Source organism: Chlorocebus sabaeus, chromosome 26 (assembly GCF_047675955.1).
Source record: "Chlorocebus sabaeus isolate Y175 chromosome 26, mChlSab1.0.hap1, whole genome shotgun sequence".
Taxonomy (NCBI): Eukaryota; Metazoa; Chordata; class Mammalia; order Primates; family Cercopithecidae; genus Chlorocebus; species Chlorocebus sabaeus.
The window spans coordinates 56580388-56601969 of record NC_132929.1 but is presented as its reverse complement, the minus strand read 5'-3'; the positions used below and the strand labels follow the sequence as shown (position 1 = coordinate 56601969).

Here is a 21582-nt window from a genome sequence, read left to right as displayed (position 1 = left end):
ATTTCAGAAGTCAAAGATTGCACAACACTCTAGGCCCTCTAAAGGGTATTCTTGTTGTGAGCTACTCAGAGATATGTTTGAGATTCTGCTCATCTTTCTTGACAGAAACAAGGCTACTGTGAGCAGCCCTTCGATAAAACAAAAACCAATGTGACAAGACCTGGCCACAGGTGGGCAGATATGGCCTATTATCCCAAGTTTGCACAAGCATGTTCATGATATAGTTTTATTTTAATCATTTGTTTGTTGACTATCTCATGTGTTCCTTCAGCTTCAACCCCTTTTGCTACAAAAAAAAAAGTATTTATTTTGCACAAGGAACTAGATAAAATTCACATCAGATTCTTAGAAGCAGCCATAGATATAGGCAGCCCCACTTTACTGTCTTCAAAACAAAGATTCCGGGTTTCAATTCCCGCTGAAGTCTGAACTGGTAAGACAAATTGGAAATCAATTCTCTGTTTGCCTTTTTTTTTTTTTGAGGGCTGTTTTGGAAGAAAACAGTATAAACTGTTTTGTCAACAAACCAAAGAAAAATTATGACTCAGATCACTGAAAGGGAAAGGTTCCAGGCAATAGTGAAGCAGTAAGAATACAACCACTTTGACTTTCACCCACAGGTACATTTTTTATTTGATGATTACAGATAAAAGAATGTCATAATAAAACCCAGTGGGACATGGGCAATATCACTGCCATGACTGGATTGTGATGGCACTCAGAGAGAGGCAACATCCGACTGGAAGAGCAGCCCATGGAGGGAGGGACCTGACTTTGCCACTTTATCACCCTGCCAAGTGGGCCAGCCTCCAAACACCTTGGATGAGGACATCTTCCCAATAAAAATGGGAATGAAATGTCACAAAATAAAACCTCATAGGAGTGGTGTGCAAACCAGATGAAGTCTCCGAAACCTGTGACACAAAAGTACCTTGCCAACAAGGCATCGACATCTGTTGTACTGCCTGTCCTGTCCCCTTCTCCCTTCTGGGGACAACCCAGAGAACCCTACCTGAGGAATGTTCCCTTTCTCACCCACAGTCCTTGTGGCCCAGGTAAGTCTGACCCCATGAGGGTTCCTGGGGTGTATACATGCCCAGATCTGGTCAGTCATAGTGTGGTGTTCCCTGGCAACCGGGCCTGGTTCAGGAATATCATGCAGGGCTAATCTACCTAAGACCCCTGCTGAAGTTTCCATTGGTAAGACGCAACTGGGCCACCACTTGGGTAGAACCTGCCTGAGAATAAAACCAACACAAGGTGGGGAAAGCCAAGGGACCACGAAGAAGAGAAACAGTGCCTTAAGTAAATTGCTAGCACTCTTGGATCTTTACTTAAAGTCAAACACTCGCCTGGATATCCTAGTTTTATGAAGAATTCCTTTGTGGATTGTCTAAGAGTTAGTTTGAACTGGGCTGTCTGTCTTTGGAGCTGAAAGAATCTTGACAATATAGTATGACTCTCTCCCTCTCTCTCTGTCTTCCTCCCTCTCTTTCACACACACACACAAAATATCATCAGAAGCTTCACTGACCACACTACAAATTCTAGCATATTTGCAGAAAGATCTCACTACTAATAATGGATGGGAATTAGCAATCTCACTTACTAATATGGATCTTAGCAAATCAAATTCAGTGTATCTTTTAATAACAATATTAGAAGAACCATGCAGTGTTACTATGTGCCTTTTATTCCAGGAAGATACATATAGCTCAACCTCAGGAAATCTATCAATAGTTCAAATAAATATATATACACACATGTTTATCTCAGTAGACACTGAAAAAATACATTAGATATAACATTATGTGACTCATACTCACATACTGAGTGTTCCCAGTATAAGCAACATGTTCCTAGGGTTAGGAATTCCTGTGTGTTTCCACACTAACTCCTCAATGCTGCCATTGCTCAGATCCGTTGAGCATCAGTCCTCAACTCTTTGTGGAAATGATCCTTAAGTCCAGGATGATGGTGACGATGACCCGATCGTGGTAACAGCTAATGTTTACGGGGCACAGACGCCATTAGGTCCTGTACGAAACACATTTCCTGTGTCCTCTCATGTACACACAACTGCTTTATGAGGTGGGTATCATTATTATTATTATTCTCATTTTACAAGAAATCAAAGAGGCTAAGAACCTGCCTGAAGTCACACAGCTAAATGACAGAGCTGAAATATGCAAACCAACATACATTTGATTTAAAAGCAAATGCTTTTAATTACATAATATAAAATATGATACATTAAGTTAGGAACACATTTTCTTTTTAATATTTTTATTCTATTATAAATTACAAGACCAATAAAGCTAAGAAATACACTTACACAAAAAGTGATAATCATGGTTAACTTTTTGGTATATGTAAATCCAGACTCTTCTGCTTACATACATAAATACAAGTAAGTATAGAAATGTTAAATATGAATAATATCATATGTTGGTGTTTGTACACTCTATATGCCTTAATTATTACTCTAGAAATATTATTATACTTACTTAGTAAAAAGTTTAACAGTTCTAAACTACACAGCTTTACCTCTCATCACCTCACAAAGTACATGTTGTTATTATTGATAGCCAAAGCATGTTTATCTTTATTCTTGTGCTCATTATTTCCTTCGCTCACCACTCCTCCCTGCATCTGAGAACTTCCATGTGAGGTTACTTACCATCTTCCAGAAGTACACCTTTAGAAGTTCCTTTAGTGAGGTCTCAAATCCTCTCAATTTTCTATCCAAAAATGTTTTTATCTCCTCATTCTTAAAAGATAAATTGTCTAAGTATAGAATTCTAGGTTTATAATTGTTTTCAACTAGCATATTAAAAGATTGTATTGTCGTCTGGCATGCACGATCACTGTTTAGAAGTCATTCATCAATCTGATTGCTGCTCCTATATAGGTGATATGTCTGCTGTTTGTTACGGCTTCCAAGTTTTTCTCTTTGTTATTTTCTATTTTCCCTATATTTAGTTTAGGTTTGAATATCTTTTTATTTATCTCGCTTGGAATTTGTTGTTGCTCCTGAAACTGAGGCTCAATGACTTTCATCGGTTCTGAAAAATTATCAGCCTCTTCTCTTTGAATCTTAATACACCTAACTTCCCTGTTCTCTCTACCATCTCTAACTGAAACTCTAACTTACGTAAGAAGGACGAGGTCTCACCTCTCTGTCTCCCAGTCACTCTTTTATATTTTTGAACTCTGATTCTGTGCTGAATTCTCTGTAATTTCTTTCATTCTACTTTCTAAGTCATTAATTCTCTATTCATCTGTGTTCAGTAGCTATTTAATTCATCCATGCTTTACTAATTCTGTTTATTTTTCAGTGCTGTAATTCCCTGACAGCCCACTTGGACTAAAGGACTGCCAGGCAGCTGACTGCCTTCAATTGGACCCTGAAACCTGGTAATGAGTATCTCACTAGGAACCACAATTAAAACAAGATCAAAGATTAGCTTCTAATTTTCCTGAGCTGCATAAGGCCCAAGGTGTCATAAATACCCTAGGAAAAAGGTGCACCTTCCTCAAAACAAATGATAAGACTGGATGTTCAAACAGCCAAGCTAGAAGGAATGAGTTGGGTTTAATTTAATGAAGAAAATGCAGCAATAAGATGGGGTTTGCACTCAGCTACCATCAGACAATTCATATCACCTATACAATGTCATTTGGTGCATTGCTTCAAAACTAGTGAACTATGGGTTAAAAATGACTTTCTTTGTACCATTAATTACTTTTTGACATTTATTTTTATTGATTTTAATACTGTGATGACAGCTTTTCTTCCTTCTTTCTTTTTCTGCCTTCCTTCCTCCTTTCTTCCTTCCTTCCTTCCTTCCTTCCTTTTCTTTTCTTTCTATTTCAGTAGCTTTAGGGGTGCAATCTGGTTTTTGGATACATGGATGAATTGTATAGTGATGGCTGAAATTTTAGTGAACTTGTTTCCCAAGTAGTGTGCATTGCACCCAATATATAGTTTTTTAGCCCTCACCCTCTCTGCCCTTCTGAGTCTCCAATGTCCATTATACTACCCTGTATGCCCCTGCATATCCATAGCTTAGCTCTCGCTTCTAAGTGAGAACAAATATGGTATTTGGTTTTCCATTCCTGAATTACTTCACTTAAAATAATGGCCTCCAGCTCCATCCAAGTTGCTCCAAAAGACATTATTGTGTTCTTTTTTATGGTTGAATAGTATTCCATGATAATATACCACATTTTCTTCATCCACTCATCGGTTGATGGGTACTTAGGTTGGTTCCCTATCTTTGTAATTGTGAATTGTGCTATAATAAATGTATGTGTGCATGTGCTGTTTTGACATAATGACTTCTCTTGCCTTTGGGTAGACACTCAGTAACTGCCAAACCTTTTGCAGTAGTCCCTTGTCATCTTTCACTTTCCGTGCTTTCAGTCACCCCAGGTCAACCATCCCAGGAGTGATTATGTTCTTACCATCTCATCTCACTGACTCTTCTAGGGCAGGTAGTAAGCCACTTTTACTGGAATGAACATCTGTACATATATATACACACACACACACACTCCATTCATTCCAATATATATATTCATTCCAATAAAATGTATATTTATATATTTTTATAAATATATATGTTCACATATAATTATTTTTATATGTCCATAATATATATTCATATGTTCATTATATATATTCATACAGATGCTCTCCACTTCTGCTGTGGTTACATTTCAAGAAACCCATCATAAATTGAAAATATCATAAGTCAAAAATGCATTTAATACACCTAACTTACCAAACATCCTAGCTTAGCCTAGACTACCTTAAACATGCTCAGAACACTTTCAGTATATACCCAACAAATTACATGAGACACTCAACTCTTTATTATAAAATAGGCTTTGTGTCATATGATCTGGCCTAGCATCTTGGGAGAGTACTGCAACGAATATCAATAGTCCAGGAAAAGATCAAAATTCAGAATTTGAAGTACAGTTTCTGCTGAATGCATATCACTTTATAACCATCATAAAGTCAAAAATCTTAAGTGGAACCATTGTAAGCCGGGGACCGTCTGTATAGTCAACACATATATTCATATGTTCATAGGGTATTTTTATTAAAACTAAAAAGAGGGGCTGATAGAAGAAGAATTAAAAGACAGATCCAGAATGTGGGTTCTGGTGTGAGATGATAAAATGTGGAGAGAGGCTCAGAGAAATACGTGGATGGCTGGTTGCACGGGGAGGTGAGGTTGCTGTGGCCATCGGTGGCCTATCCTCCCATTGCCCCAGGCTCCCCATCTCAGACGGAGCCCATCACCATCTCCTCCAAGGCTCTTCATGCTCCACCCCTTATCCTAAGGCCCTCTGGTGAGGGCCTTAAACTGCATTCCAAAGCAAAGTATCCCCTGCTGTTCAAGGCTGACCTGCTGCCAGGCACAGGAAGACCATTTGTGTTTATCTCCCAAATACCATGGAAATTCCCTGAGAACCTATTCAGCTTTTTCTCCCGGGACTTTCCAGAACCCTGCCACATGAGAGGTGCTTTCATGCCAACCTTTCACGTTATAGATAAGAAAACGAAAGCCCAAAGAGAAAAGGAAGGGGTGTCCCAGGGCACCATGTCGTGTCAATGCCAGGACTGGGCCACTGATTCCTCTTCCTACCCTCTCACACTGCTGGATGCCTAGTTAACATCTCTGGTTCATTTCTCTTCAGCACAGTCCACTCATTAATTATCTTCCCTTCTCCCTCCAGATCACCCAGGGAAAGCCAGTGTGACAGTAGAAAGAAGGTACACTTGGGATCATCCGTGTGTTAGGATCAGCATTTCAAGGCTCAATTCGACTGCCTTTATTTCCTCACCTGTGAAATGGGGCTATTGAGCCCAGCCATCCTGAACCAGGTGAGTTAGCTGGCATTGGACAGTACTGGCTTTGTGAAAACACAAAGTGCTGCCCCTGCCTCAGTGGACCTGAAGGGGATCTGGGCCAGCAGTATCAGCATCACCGGGAACTTGTTAGAAATGCAAATCTCACCCCAGCCCACTCCCACCCCTGAACTACTGACTCTAAAACTGAGATGGGGCAGTACTTTGTGTTTTCACAAGCCCTCCTGGTGATCACTGGGTCATGTTTGCAAATCACTGAGGTATCTATTTGACCACGCCATCTAGTGTCAGACAGACCTAACAGATCCTAAGTTCTAGAAAATGGTTTCTTTCCAGTGCTAGAATATTCAGCTTGGAGGACTCGCGAAGACGCTCCCCTCAGAAGCCTCTAAACGCATGAAGGCACAGACTGTGTCATTCTTTCCACCCAGTGTATTCCCAGCACCTAAGCACTGTGATGAATGAAGGGCAGATATTTAATAAATATTTATTGAATGAATAAATGAGGACAAATGAATGAACTTGAAAAAAGGGGCACAGGTCCTAACTCCTAGTCTGTCCATAAAGTGTTGTACAAAACTTGATTGTCTTGGGACTCAGCCTGAGGCCTAGCAGGGCCAGGTAAGGAGGTACAAGGAGATAAGGGCACCCAGCGAGCTACAGAGGTAAGTTTCAGATGTGCAGGCAGACCAGACACAGCATCCATCCCACAGCACAGCAGCCCTAGCCTCAGACCCAACAGAGGATCCATAGTGGGTGGTCAGATCCCATCTGGTCTGTCCTGAGCATGGGAGGGGCCAAGAGGAAGAACAGTCCTTGGACAGTGGGACCCTCACCCACCTCTGTCAGTGAGGACAGGGAAGGGGGAGTGGGTGATGAGGGCATTGCTGATCTGCATTCGGCTGCAGAAGTCAGGACAGAATAATGGTCCAGCAAATGGAGAGGGGTGGTGAGAAGACTGTCACAGCACAACAGGGACAAGAGGAAGCAACCAGATCCAGGAGGTCCGGGGAAGGGACAAATCCAAGGTCGCCGCTGTCCTTCTTCCCAGGGCAGTGCAAGGTAGGGGCAGCAGAGGCAGGGCCTAGAGGCTCTTCCCACAGTGGAACTGGGAATGCCCAGAGCAGGGACAGCTTATGATGCTGCACACACCCAGCAGCCTCAGAGTGCCAGGGAAGATGGGCTTGCTGTTTCATGAGAGACCCCCTCTCTTCAACAAGCACATCTGGTTTTTGCTCCCCAGCTTTTCACTGCTAGGCTGGAAAGATGCCTTTCAATCCCAAACCCTGTGCCATGTTCCACACTACTGGGGTGGTGCTGAGAGAAACAAGTAGTGCTTACAGAGTACCTACTGTGTGCCAGGTACCATCCCAAACATTGGTAAATAGAACCATGCCACAATCAAATGAGGTGAGCACTGTGATCACCCCCATTTTACATATAAGGCAACAGCAGGGACAAAAGAGCAACCAGCCACCCACACACTATGGTCCCCTGGCCCACCAGGCCATGCAATGCCTTGTCCACCTCTGAATCCCAAGCACACAGAACAGCCCTAGTGCACAGCCAATCCTCAAAGAAGGAGCCACCTCATTTCACAGCTAGGAAAACGGATGCGTTCGATGTCTATACTGTCTCCTAGTGGACTGTGTTAACTACTGGGTAGACCAAACATTTGCACCTCATCCTGTTTCTCTGGGTCTTTAAGAAAAAGAGAGGGGGTTGAGGAGAAGGAGGAAAAGAAGGAAGGAAAAAAGGAGCAAGAGAGGGTGAGGAGGGAAGGAGAAGAGAGAGAGAGAAGGAGGGAGAAAGGGAGGGGAGAAGGAGAAAAGAAAAAGGAGAAGGAAGAGAAGGAGGAGGGAGGAGAAGCAGCAGAAGGGGGATGGGAAGGGAGGGAGAACTCTCAGACTGGAAAATCTGGCAAGTCTCTGCAGACAAATTATAACCTCCCAAATTTGGTTTTTAAGTCTCTAAGTCAGGCAACAAAAGGTGATCTCTTTTTATGAAGCCACAGTAAAACGCAAATTTGTTTTCAAGTGAAACTTAAAAGAAATCATAAATTAATTTCCTAAAATGAATGCAAATACACATCTAAACCTGGATATGCACCAGCAACCAAGAACGGGACAAATCACACACTAATTACTGTTTGAACGAAGATCCAATTGTTAATTGCAGTGTGTTTCAGGCATTCCATGTGAGCAACTTACCTGAAAAGCTTTTCAATTTGCATGTCAGGAAAGTTAGTAATTAAACACTTCAACTCCCTATTGACTTTATTAGAGATATGATAATCTTTGCATAGTTCACTTATAATTATTTTATTTGTCAAATGAAGTTGATACTTAGTTTAGTAAAGTGTTAATGTTACAATCTTTTTTTAAACAAACCCTGAGACCTGTACTCAACAAGAAGCATGTGAAAGCTGCCTATACTCGCAAATGGTGTATAGGACCCAAAGATGTGGTCGGCCAAGCATGTAAATGGCATCTTAAATGACTAATCATCTTTCCTTAGTCTTGTCTACACACGACTTTGACTTCATCAACAGAGAGACTCACTTTTAAATGATTGTTAAAAGTAACCCTGTGACACAACAGCACTTTTGGGGTATTCTTGCCAAAAAAATAAAAATTTTAGAAAAGCACAATTCCAATGCAATTGTGAGGCAACATCAGACAAAACCAAATTGAGAGATATTTTGCAAAATAACTGGCCTATACTTGGCAAAAATGTTAAGGTCATGAAAGACAAAAAAAAGACTGAGAAATTATTCCAGAATTAAAGGACACTAAAGAGACATCAGAACTTAATGTAACTAATAATCCTGGATTAAACCCTGAACCTGAAAAATCATTTTTTTTTTTTTGTTATGTGGAACAACTGGTGAAAACTGAATAAAGGTCTGTGGATTAGATAATGCTATTACATTAATGCCAACTTCCTGATTTTTGTCATAAATTGTAGCTATGTGGGAAAATGCCCTTACTCTTAGGATATAATATACATTGAAGCATTTAGAGTTAGAAGGCATATTGTGTATGTCACTCATTCTCAAATGGCACAATAAAAGAGAGAGAGCGACAGACAGACAGACAGACAGAGAGAGAGAGGAAAAAAAACTGATAAATCCAATATGGTAAAATAGCAACACAATGGGGGAATCTGGGGGATGAATATACAAGAGCTTTCTGTATTATTCCTGCAACTTGTCTGTAAACCTGAAATAAGTTGAGCATAAAATATTACCAAAAACACAAAACCTTGTGATGGACATATCTCTTTTTATTTGTTTGGGATCTGGAGGATGTGAAGACCAATTCATTCATTCATTCATTATTCAACAAATATTTTTTAAGCACCAAGTATGTGCCAGACCTTACTCAAGGTGTTGGGGACACAGTACTGGAGCGGGGGCTGGAGGGAAAGCAAAGTTCTGACTCCAGGGAGAAATGAAGCAACTTGAAGGTTTCTGGCAAATCCCCATCTCCTTTGGAGGTCTTGAGCTCAAGGTGCCTTAAACTCAATCAAACTCCTGATCTTCCCCCAACCCCCACCAAAAAGCCCCAAATATCTGGATCTCATCCAGTATTTTCTAGCTGGGGAAATGATAGCCTATCCACCCAGTGGTCAAATCAGGAACACTACCACTCCCTCTCTCTCTCATCTCTGATATCTGATCCACCACTTACTCTGTTGGCTCAATTGTTTCTCCTCCTAAGTATCTGAAGGCTCCATTTACTGCTGTCCACGTCCACTGTCACATGGACCGGGCCTCCACGTCCCTCACGTGGACTTCGGAAATGGCCTCCCAGCAGGCCTCCCTCCTCACCAGCCTGCTGCCAATAAGCATGTCCTTCATTCCGCAGCCAGAGAGCTTTTCAGAACCCACCTCCGATCATGTCACGCCCCCACTCACCACACTTCAATGGCCTCCTGTTGCATTTGGAAACAAAGACTCCTTTCTTTCACAATACTTATTATTTAATAAATGGCTGACTCTCCTGCCACACAGGAAAGCCCTGTGAAAGCAGAAACCACGCCTGGGTTTGCACACCACTGTGAGCACATGGTTGGCATTCAATTAATATTTGTTTAATTAGGTGGATAAGCAATTAAAATAATTAACGTCTGGCTTGGGCCAATGAATGGATAGTGGTGCCACTCGCTGCCACAGGGGACATAGTGGGAGGAGGAAATATGTGGGAGAGGTGGGCTTTGCAGAATCTGTGGGACACCACAGACCCAGCAGGCAGCTGGGAATAAGGCCTGCAGTTGGTGACACTGACTAGGAAAAGGCACACACTGGTCCTGAAATGTGTTGCATGTCCAGAACACAGTCTTCAGCATCTTTCCTTGCCTGCAGGAAAGAAATGGATGGGGTCTACATTCTCCTCTGTTCACCAATGGTTGGTCAGTCATTTGCATAAATTTGCATAAGTGTCCAGTGCTGCCTGTGTTAGAGACTGATGGAACACACACATAGCCAACCTGTTTTATGCCACATCTTTCCAATCCGCCCCAACTGCACCACCACCACCAGCACTGAGCGCAGCACCCTTTGTGTAGGGAATAGAAGTGGTGTTCAGGAAGGTTGGCTGAACTCAATTGGAAGTTTTCTGGTGTGAAATTTAAAAAAAAAAAAAGAGAGAGAGAGCACAGCTGTGATCCTTGATCACATTCATTCATTTTATTCTTTGGGGGACTTGGAATCCATCAAGCATATCAAATTATGGCAAACGATTCCAGACTATGCCTCATTTCAAACTGCTGATGGAATAGAAACATCAATGCTGTTCTAAAAATAATAATAAAATAACTTTTTGCAGTTCTGTTATTTCACATTTAAATTAACTTCCATCGCGGATTTCATAATTATCTCAAAAGCATCATCTTGCTTTTAAAGCTGTCACGTTTTCTTGACATGTTTTAAAGGGGCCAGCCCTTTATTATCTGGGGGCCACACACCCTTGTGAAACTCCTGAGGTTTTCTTCTAGTTGCCACTGTCCAGAGACCTACAGAGTTTTGTTCCCATAAACCAGAGTTTCTCAACCTTGGCACTATTGACATTTGAGGCTGGATAAGTTCTTTGTTGTGGCGGACTGCCCTGTGCACAGTAGGATGTTTAGCAGCATCCCTGGCCTCTACCCATAGGTGCCAGTAGCACCCCCACTCCCTGAAGGTGTGGCAACCAAGAATGTCTCCAGACATTGCAAATGCTCCCAGTTGAGAAGCACTGTGTGCATACACCTTTGGCCTCTGTGCCCAGGTTTCTCGCATCTCCTGCCACCCAACTCAGAGGTCTATTGAAGATAAGAAAGACAAAACTATTTTGTGTGGCTATTAATTTAAAAATTGATGCACCAATTAACTTTGGCTTCCTGTTACCTCTAAGTCTGGAACTCAGCTCACCTACTGACATCTATAAAGGGCAACTATGTAACTTTCCTGGCCTCCTTTCAGTGATTTAATAATTTCAGTGGCTTTTTAAACTGCTGTTAGGGTAATTGCGCAGTCCACGCCAAAATAGGCAGGAAGTTGCCTTACTCGACAGGCAGAGTATGTGGAAGGCCACCCTCCTCTCCTTTGGCCCCACCTCCCTCGCTCAGCCACCTGTAAGGCCTTCAGCTAATCTGTCTCTTGGAAGGCCTGGTTCTACCTGAAGAGCTGGGTTTCCACTCAGGCCAACTCCTCTGGTGCTCCCACCCTGGACATGGCACCCCTGAATCTTCCCAGGCTGCCCTACCTCAGAATGTTTCCTTTTGCCACCTGAGCCTGGATACAGAGATGCCCAGTTCTACCTGCAGCTGCTCTCTACTTTTTTAGAGTTGTTGGAAGAAAAGTAGGGATGGCCAAATCAGAAAGAAACACATTTATCCTCAGTTACTAACAACTCCTGAATGCGCGTTTGAAACAGGAATAACCACCACAGCCTGTCTAACAGTATCACGTGCAGGCAGGAAGGACCAGAAATCACCTCGCCGCATGCTCTCTAAGCCCTGGGACTACCCCGTCAGCCAGGTGGTCTGGCTGGAAGTGTGTAGATCAATCCTAGGAGGATGTGCGGACAACAGATGGTGAGCAAAGTTTTCCAGGTAAGTCAGTGGCCCCAGCGTTTGATGAAAACCATATGGAAGAGGTGAATTGGTAAGGGAGGGTGTGGAGGGAGAACAATGGGGCCTCTGATGAGAACCCAGGTTGGCATGGAGACCCCAGTCACTGGGACCCTGCTGTGGCCCCCTGAAGCCATCAGAGGCTCTCTGCCTGTTGAGTAAGGTAACTTCCTGCCTGTTTCGACCTGAACAAATTACCTTAACAGCAGTTAATAAAGAAGCCACTGAAATTATTAAATCACTGAAGGGAGGCCAAGAAAGGTACACAGTTGTTCTTTATAGACATCAGCAGATGATCTGAGTTCCAGACTTACAGGCAACAGGGCCTGGCCTGGGTTGCCAGAACCTGCCAAGGATAGGGGGCACAGGGTCTGGGTGTAGGACCTGCTCATCCACCTACCTGCTGGGGACTCCAGGTTGAAGTCTCTGAGCCTCTCTGAGCCTCTGGTCTAACATTTGTGGACAGCAGTATAAAACAAAAGTATATAAATCCATTTGACTGTTCAATTCTACTTCAAAGAAGTGACAATAAGGAAAAAATCATGTATGTATATATCCATTCATATACGGGGATGTTCATGACAATGGTATGTACAATTCTGGCAAACAGAAAAGCACACCAAATGTTATATGCCCAGATATAAGAAAGAGAGTTAATGAATTATGACACAGCCATAAACAAGATACCATGCAGCCTCTCAAATCAGTATCCTTGATAGGATATACCATGAATGAAGGAAAAAAAGGGATGACGAAACAATATGCTCAAAATAATTCTATTTTGTTATACATATATATATACCCACACACAATATTTAGAAAAAAGTCTGTAAGGATATATGCAAAAATGTTAGTTATGGGTGGTAGAATTATCTTAGTGCTTTTGCGCAGTTTCCAAATTTTTTTACAATCAACACAGATCTTCATTGTGGGGGAAAAGTGGTTGTGGTGAAGAAAGCAACCAACTCCTCAGCAGGGGCTAGGAGAAGAGCCCCAAGCTCTGCATGGTGTGTTCTCACAATGAAACCAAAACAGTAAGAGATGCCCCATGTTTTCATACAATGTACAAAAGCAGGAAGTGCCTATCTGTAAACATTTTGGCATTTTTGTACATTTCCCTGAAAAAAAAAAAAAATGGTCAAATTGTCATAAACTTGGTAGCCACAGAGTCTCTGCTTATCTGCAAAGAGCCTCAGCTTCCAACTCTAAAGCCTGCACTATTTAATCAGAGGGCAATGAATGCATCCTTTGACCTTGTTGCTGCCTTCCTGAATGCTGTTAGGGTGGCTGAACCTCAAAGCCAGCCTGGAGTCTGCCTTATTAGTAACTGCTGGTAATTAAGCAAGCCATGTCAACAGTTTCACACACGCGCAGAAGGCAGTAAACAGGAGGATCCCACTTCCCTTCTGAGAAGACCCTTGTGGGACTGTAACACGGAACCTACCACTACCACCAGCCAGTCTCCAAGCTATCACCTACCCTTCTTCTGGGATGAATGATGAGCTTTGTGTGTCCAAGGTATCAGGTAGGTGTAGGACCTGCTCATCCACCCACCTGCTGGGAACTCGAGGTAAGTCTCTGAGCCTCTCTGAGCCTCTGGTCTAACCTTGGTGGACAGCAGTATAAAATAAAAATATATAAATACATTTGACTGTTCAATTCTGACCTAACCTTCTTCTGGAAAGAATGATGAGCTTTGTGTGTCCAAGGCTCCTTATTATAAAGTCTAGAGGAACTAGTTTGCATAGGAATTATCTTGGTAGGATTTTCAGATCAAAATCAGTTTCCACAAATAAAAGTCAGAATCTCAATTAGACATCTCTGGCCTATTTTGTTACAGAGACCCACAAATATAGGATATATGCTTTCTTTCCTTCAAGGGAGTCATTGAAAGGCAGCCACATACAAAATATAAGACAGTTCCCTGGCATCCCTCTATTTATTCATTAACAAAACCCTACCGGGTATCTATTGTAATGGGAAGCAGTATGGTAAATGCCAGGGCTGCCATACTGTTGGATACATTCCCTGACCTCACAGGGCATCCAGTCAGGTATCAATCAAATAACTACACAATTTACATGAGGCTAAGTGCTCCAGAAGCAAAGTACAGCCTTATGGGGCCCTGGAAGAATGCATGATAGGTACATTTTACCTGGATAACGGGATCAGGATAGATTTCCCTAATGGAGTAAGAATTCAAGCTGAGCCCAGAAGAAAAGAAGGAATTGGACATTGGACAGGAAAATGGTCAGGAGTGAGGAGGGGGTAAGGGTAGGGAAGGAAGGACAGTGAGCAATTAATCATTCCAAGAAGAGGGACAAAACATAAACAAGAACCCTCAAGTAGAAAGGAGCTTGGCTAAAACTGAGAAATAACTTTTCTTCATTCAACAAAGAGTTTCGTGTAGTGAGCTAGTCCAATAGCCTGACCTGCCCCACAAAAGGAGGGAAAGAGAAAGAGAGAGAGAGGGTAGATAGATGATAGACAGGTAGGTAGGTAGGTAGGTAGGTAGGTAGGTACGTAGACGAAAATGAGTGGATTGCTGAATCTGTAAAAGATGCAGAAATAATCTCCCTACGACCTTGTGTCTTAGTGAATCTCAATACAGACAGACAATAGAGCAGTAAATGCAAGCATTGCTTGGGAACTATGGTACTTGAACCAAGAGCTCTATGTTCTGTGAACTAACCCCAAGGAAGGCATTTAGAGAACCTGGTAAATGGCTGGCTAACATCCTTCTTCGTTTCCTTCTCCAGCCCAGATCTCTGGGAGCATGTGTCCCACTGCCTCCATGACAGTTCCACTTGCTTGTCTCACAAGCAGCTCAACTCAACTGTCCAATACTGAAGCCTGGAGCACACCCTACAGGCCCCCTGCCTGTCACTAACTTCCTGTCGCCTCCAACCAACCAGGTGTCAGGACAGCAAGCTGGGAATCATCCTTGACTCTTCCCCTAACTCCTTACCATGAAGTCATGATGATTCTGCCCCAAGGAGGACATGCCCCGCCCAAGGGATGGACAGGGAAGTAACTGGTGCCCCTGGAGTTGTTCAGCATGGCGTCCCTGCCCCCAGTACAACTCAAATCCACCTCTCTCTCTCCATCTCTACTAACAGCCCCTGGCCTTAGTCAGCACCATCTAATGGAGTCTTGCTTTTCCTCCCGCTTCAGTCCAAAGGACTGAATTGGCTCTCCACACAGCAGCCAGAAGGGGCATTTAAAAGTGCAGGTCAGACCACGTCCCTTGCTCAAACCCCCTTCAGTAGATTTCCAGTGCTTTTAAAATGAAGTCTCAGCCCCTAACCCAAGTTTTGTGGTCCCCCGTGAGCTGGCCCCTACCACAGCTCCAGCTTCTCACACCACTTTCACCCTTGCTCCCTGTTCTCGAGCTCTTCCCAACTCAAGGCCTTTGAAGGGGCTCTTCCTTGTGCCTGGAATGCTCTTCCTCACATTTCTCTTCATTCCTTGGAGCTTGACTCAAGGGTCAACTCCTCAGAGAGGCTTTCGCTGACTTCAAATGGCCTTTGCTAATCCTCTAATTTAGGTCCCTTGGTTATTTTATCTCAGGGGATCATTTCTTCATAACATTTACACATTTCTAACTAACCTAATTGTGTTACGCTTGTGTAACTAACCTAATTGTGTTACTCTTTTGTGACTATTTGTCTTGCTAGCAAGCAGCATGATGGTAGGAGATATACCTAATTTGCTCACCACAGTGACCCCAGATCAGTCCCCAGCACATAGTAGCTACTCGATAAGTATTAGCCCATAGCAGCTTCATTCGTCATAATTGCCAAAACTTAGAAGCAACCAAGATGTCCTTCAGTAGGTGAATTAATAAACTGTGGTACATCCAGACAATGGAATATTCTTCAGCCACCAAAATGAATGAGCTATCAAGTCACTAAAAGATACGGAGAAAATGTAAATGCATATTATTAAGTGAAAAATGCCAGTTTGAAAAGGCTACGTAATGCATGAATCCAATTATATGACTTTCTGGAAAAGGCAAAACTATGGAGACAGTAAAAAGATCAGTGGCTGCCAAGATTTCGGAAGTGGGAGGAATGAATAGGTGGAACATGGATAATTTTTAGGGCAGTGAAAATACTCTGCATGATATTATAACAGTGGATATAAGTCATATACATTTGTCCAACCCATAGAACGTCTACCATCAAGAGTGAATCCTAATGTGAACTATGGACTTTGGGTGACAATGATGTGTCGCTGTAGGTTCATCAATGGTAACACATATACTACTCTGCTGGGGAATGCTGATCATGGGGGAGGTTGTGCATGTGTAGGGGCAGGGGATATATGATGAATCTCTATGCCTTCCTTTCAATTTTGCTGTGAACCTAAAACTGCTCTAAAAAAGAGCCTTTAAAAATATTAACTTTTAAAAATTCATTAATTAATTAAAATAAATATACACTGAAGGAATAAATAAACCTCTTTTTTCAGATATCACTTCTTCCTTTTTTCTTTCTTTTGATGAAGCCAAAATGTCATCAGCTCATTTTTTTCTTGTAAGTCCATAAAATAATGATGTGTCCTACAATTGATAGGCTCATAGATTCAATGAAGGACAGGATATAGAGAAATTGGGCTGAACTGTATGTCCAGTTGGTTTGGCTGTTCCAGCCTCACTCAAGCCAGGACAGCTGGCAAGCATAGTGCACATGTCTCAAAGGCTCAAAACCTACCCACATTCTTGAGTGTCCTGCTGAGTCCCCAAGAGCACTGAGGAAGCAACCACTTGACAGTATCCCGTATTTTCACAAATCTTGTCTGCCTTACACCCCAGCCATTAGCTCAAAACGACCGTTCCTAAATTCTCTGAGTCAAAATCTCTCTCTTCAAAAGGCCCATGTTCAGAAGTTACCTCCCATAAGACTTCCTCTGGCTCCCCATGATGATATGAACACACCTAGTCAACATTCATTTCATTCCACTTGGTGTTATTAAGTTAGTCTACCTATGCCTCCCCTATTAGACTTAGAACTCCGAGGTCAAGAAATATTCTCCCTCATCTCCACATTGCTCTATTCCCTGCAGAGAGCTTGGCATATCAAAGACACTCAATCAGTTCAACAAGCCGATTCAAATGTCCCCCCTTCTAAATGTCCTTCTCTGGACATTTCTAAGTTCCCCCCTTCTAAATGTCCAGAGAATCTTCCTGCACTATACAATCAAATCCAAATTGAAATGTCAAAGACCAGAAACGTGGAAGTGGGGGAAAAAATCCAGTAATTGATTTCAGAAAAAAGTGGAATTCCAAATCTCTTAAAACATAATTTTGAAATCCTTTAAAACATACAAGCCTTGTTAATTACCCTGCAAATACTGATCTCAGAGAATGTCCACATAATGCTTAATTCCTAATGATTATTGGTCTGAATTTGTAGCTGATTCCCTCATGCTTAAATTACAAAAGATTAAGATGGAACAATGACACTGGGGAAACAATCTCCTTCTTAATTGTGCCATTTCAGCTGCAAATACCCTTTTATGTATATAACTAATTCAAACCTTCACTATTTCCTATAAATCAGAAACACTTAAATGTCATTCAAAAAGGTAGCAAAACACACACACACACACACACACACACAGATAGAAGATTCTATGACTTCACTCTCTAGTCTAAAGGATATATGTCATTCCTGGCCAGAAAGAAAAGAGAAAATCAGCCAGTACAGCAGTTTCAGTGACCCATGTAAGGACTGGAAATGACCCAGAAGGAGTGGGTACCAGGGGCCATAGGATATGAGAAATATAGCCAGGACTGTCATAGCAGAAGTGATAAGGAGAATATCTGGGAGCCCAATCCTTCCTTCTCCTCTCCCAGAGTAGCTGGTAGAATCCTAACCCAAAACCCTAATGGGGACCTTGAAGGAGCAGAGTCGAAATTTGCACCTAGATTATATTCAGAGTAACATGAGTGTGAAGACCCCAACATCATGTGTCACCAACAAGGCCCTAGAGAGTCCCCACTACACATCACAGAAGAGTGTCTTTGTAAACGGTTCTGCTGCTGTGAAGTGGTCAGCTGGGAAAAAAGGAACAACTGGTGGAGTGGGGAGGTGACTGGCTGTGGCCTTTGTACCCTGGACACAAACTAGCAGCAGAAAGAAATCCTAGTGCTTCCCAGTCCATTTGATTCTGTTTACCAAGCTCTTATTCTTTGCAAAGCAACCATATCTGGGGAAAGGAGGGAGGCAGAAAAAGGAATTCAAAGAAGTGTCACAAGCTCATGTGAGGTAGGTTCTGGGTGACAAACTCGGGTACCATGGCTCTTTTTGTTGTAAATTGTCCATAGAATCTGAACTCTCTCTCTTTGGCTCAAACCCTGAGCCATCTCCCTTGAAATTAAACCCTTTCTCCCAAAGAAGAAGATGGAGATTCACATGGGGCAAGAATAACACATCCCCACGGATCATCCTCAGGGGACCAGTAAAAGAAATGATGGTAAAACGAAAGGCGATCACCTCAAGGAATTTTCACGTGAGAAATTATCACCATGCTGAAGATCTCCGGTATAGCTGTCAACAGAGAAAAGCAGCTGTCAAGCTGGCCAGGTGTTGACTAACAACACAAACAATACCCTGTGTTTGTATCATTCAAGCCTCCCACAGTCCAAGGCACAAATACAGGCTTTCCTGTGCTCCACACCACCGGGCCAGGGGCAACTACTCCATCTTTAGTCCATGTAGCTCATAGAGCAATGTAATGGACAAAACAGTTTTAAATAATGATGTCATAGAAATTATGTCAATTATTCTAGAATAATTAATTTGATTACATAGAAATTATGTAAATCACCAGGGATTTTATTCCTGTTCCCAATGTAAACCTATATTGGACTAAAATATCTTCATTTAACTTCTTTTGCTTTTTCTGATTTCATAACATTTACATCTATCAATTTTCTATTGATTTTGAAGTAGTTGAATGGGTTGAAATTACAGCTTCAGTCGCAGGCAAACTGGCACAGATGTGTTTTCAGACCAGCCATGTTCCTTCTCAGTGTTCTGGACAGAGGCCTCCTTGTCTGTTCTTCCAAGAGTCCCTATTTCTGCTGATGGAACTGCCTTCCTTGGAATTACACAGGCTCTTCACCTTGGTGTCTCCATGGACACCTCCCCTTTGTCTCTCCTTGGCCTCCTCCTTCACTCTTATTCCAAATCTAATCAGTTCCAAATATGGAACTCCTCTACCTGCCCAGTGGTGCATTTCTTCCTCTCTGGTCCAGCCATGGCCACCAATTCTGACCTCCCCAGCACCTGCCTCATTTCATGCTAGGCTCCCTGTCTCAAGTCTTGTTCCCTCCTTTCTATGTTTCCTAGACATGGCTGACAAATTTATCTTCCAGAAAAAGTGATCATGCGATTTTCTTGTTCAATACCATTGCGGTCTCTCTCTCTCTCTCTCTGTCTCTCTCTCTCTCTCTTTTCTATTTTATTTTATTTTTCTAGATCTTAGGAAGTGTGCAGAGGACTCTCCCTTAATGTGGAGAGAGAAAGTCCATACTCCTCAGTCTGTCCTTTAAAGCCTGGTCACATCCAAACAACTCAGTGTTAAATCCCACTGCTGCCTCTTAGATCCCCAGTGCACCAACCACTCGCTGACCTCTGCACATGCTTAGAACAAGTCCACTGTCATTTACGCCTGCAATACCCCTCTGCTACTGGCTCTGTATATTCAAACATTCCCGTTTTCAACGTGCAGCCGAAACGTCCAGAAGGCTTCCCTGGCCTCCTTAGATGAAAGGGATCTTTCATGCCTAATTCTATGATGACAGACACTTTTCTTTGCTAAGCATCGCTGTTCCTCCCCTGACCCTCCCTATCTCCAACACATGACCTCCGTTCTCTTGGGAATTTCCTGGGGGCCGCCCTCTGTGACTCTCCCTGCATCTTCCACAGGGACTTAGCAACCTGCTGTGCCCACAGCAGCCTCTGCACAACACCCAAAAGTTTGTACCAGCTTAGATGTTCACCTTTCTCTTCTCCCACACTCATCAGGTAGGGAACTTTCCCAACGAAAACGGGACTTCCCTACTACAATACCAAAACAGGTAAATGTTGCCACTCCATCAAGAACTCTTCCATTTTTGAAATCTTTCCTAATGAGCTCAGTTGTCACAGACTGCACCCTGCGGACAGGTCAGCCCAGAAAGCAGGGGATGTCACCTGGGCAGGACAGGGGCTGCTTCACGCTGGTGACCACAGGCTGGGTGTTCTGGGTCCCAGAGGGTTAGGACACACAGCCGCCAGTCGCAAAGGGCGCAAAGGACCAGCGCTTGGGGGGCGGGGCGGGCAAGGGAGAGTCCCAAGAGTTGTACCCTGTTGAATCCCAGCTCCAAACTTTTCCCTCCGTCAGCGCGGAGCCCTCCACCAGCTAGGACTGGCTGACGCCGTGATGCCACAAAAGCCGGGACCGGAAGAGAAAAATGCGTGGGATGGGGAAGGCAAAGGCGGTTATTTTCAGAACTTAGGGGGCTCCCGGGCCGGCCCTTCGGGTTCCCGAGGACGCGAGGCAGCGTCCGGCCGCCCGCGGGTCCGGACCGGTGCCTGCCCGGGACCGGATGGGCAGCGATCGGGATGCAGATGCCGCTCTGGTGCTGATGCTGCAGCTGCCGCGCAGTGACAGCCGCTCCACCACCCACCGCGCCGAGCTGCGGCTCCGCGCCCCCGGGGGCGCCCGGCGCGCCTGATCCGCTCCGGCCCGCTCCGGCCCCGGGCAAGGCCTGCGGGCTGCGGCGGGCGGCGGGGCCCAGGCCGCTACTCACCCGGAGGGTTGACCGCCGCCGGGGTTGCCATCTTGCTCGGAGAGGATAGGCGCGCGCCTGGCAGGGGCGCGGGAGGGGCGGCGCGGAGCCGGGCACTTAGCCCCGGGGACCCAGTCAGGCCCAGGCGCCGCCGCCGCCACACAAAGGACGGCGCGGGCGGGCGGCGCTCCCTCCGCTCTCCCCGCCGCCGCGGCCGCTCGCCGTCCCCGCCTTTCTCTCCTCCTCCTCCCCCTCCTCGGCCTCCTCCTCCCGGTTCAGCCTTTGTCGCGCGGCGGGGGGCGCCCGGCCCGCGGCTCCCCGGTCAGAGCGGTAGCACCGCGAGACTTGGGGTTGCTGGCGGCGGGACCCCCAAGTTGGGCGCCGGCGACTGGAGGGGACAGAGGGCCGGGCGCTCCCTCTGGCTCGCGCAGGTGCTCGGGCCTGGCCGGGCTGGGATCGCGGGCGCTCCTCCCGCGCTCGCCTAGCCCGGGCTGCCCCCGCACGCCCACTCCCCAGGTGTCCGGGCGCGTATCACCGAGGGGCGCCGTGCCCAGGCCAGGGGGCCAGGGCGGAGCGGGTGGGGGAGAAGCCCATTTAGATTCAGAGGGAAGCTGGTCCTGGGAGACGGCCGCGAGAAACAAAGGCGCCCCAGTGCTGCCCACTTAGCATGCCAGAGCCGCGCCGCTCGGCTCTCAGGCCGGGGACACGGCGCGGTGCTAAGCGGAGGGTGCCCGACCCCGGGAATTCCTAAGGCCACGGGCACCTCCAAGGCCACCGCCTTACACAGCTTCGGAGTGCACAG

The 21582-nt window shown here is 44.5% G+C and overlaps 1 protein-coding gene across 2 annotated transcripts in view; it reads right to left on the bottom strand.

Annotated features, from left to right (window-relative positions):
- ARNT2 (aryl hydrocarbon receptor nuclear translocator 2) overlaps positions 1–21102 on the bottom strand; it is a 201490-nt gene extending 180388 nt beyond the window's left edge. The window contains exon 1 of one of the 2 annotated variants that reach the window (XM_008015665.3): positions 20802–21102. In XM_008015665.3, the coding sequence (XP_008013856.1) occupies positions 20802–20832 (31 nt within the window). In that variant the 5' untranslated portion in view covers positions 20833–21102. The remainder of the gene's footprint in view (positions 1–20801) is intronic. The other variant, XM_008015660.3, reaches the window with a different exon arrangement.
- Positions 21103–21582: the final 480 nt, after the last annotated feature.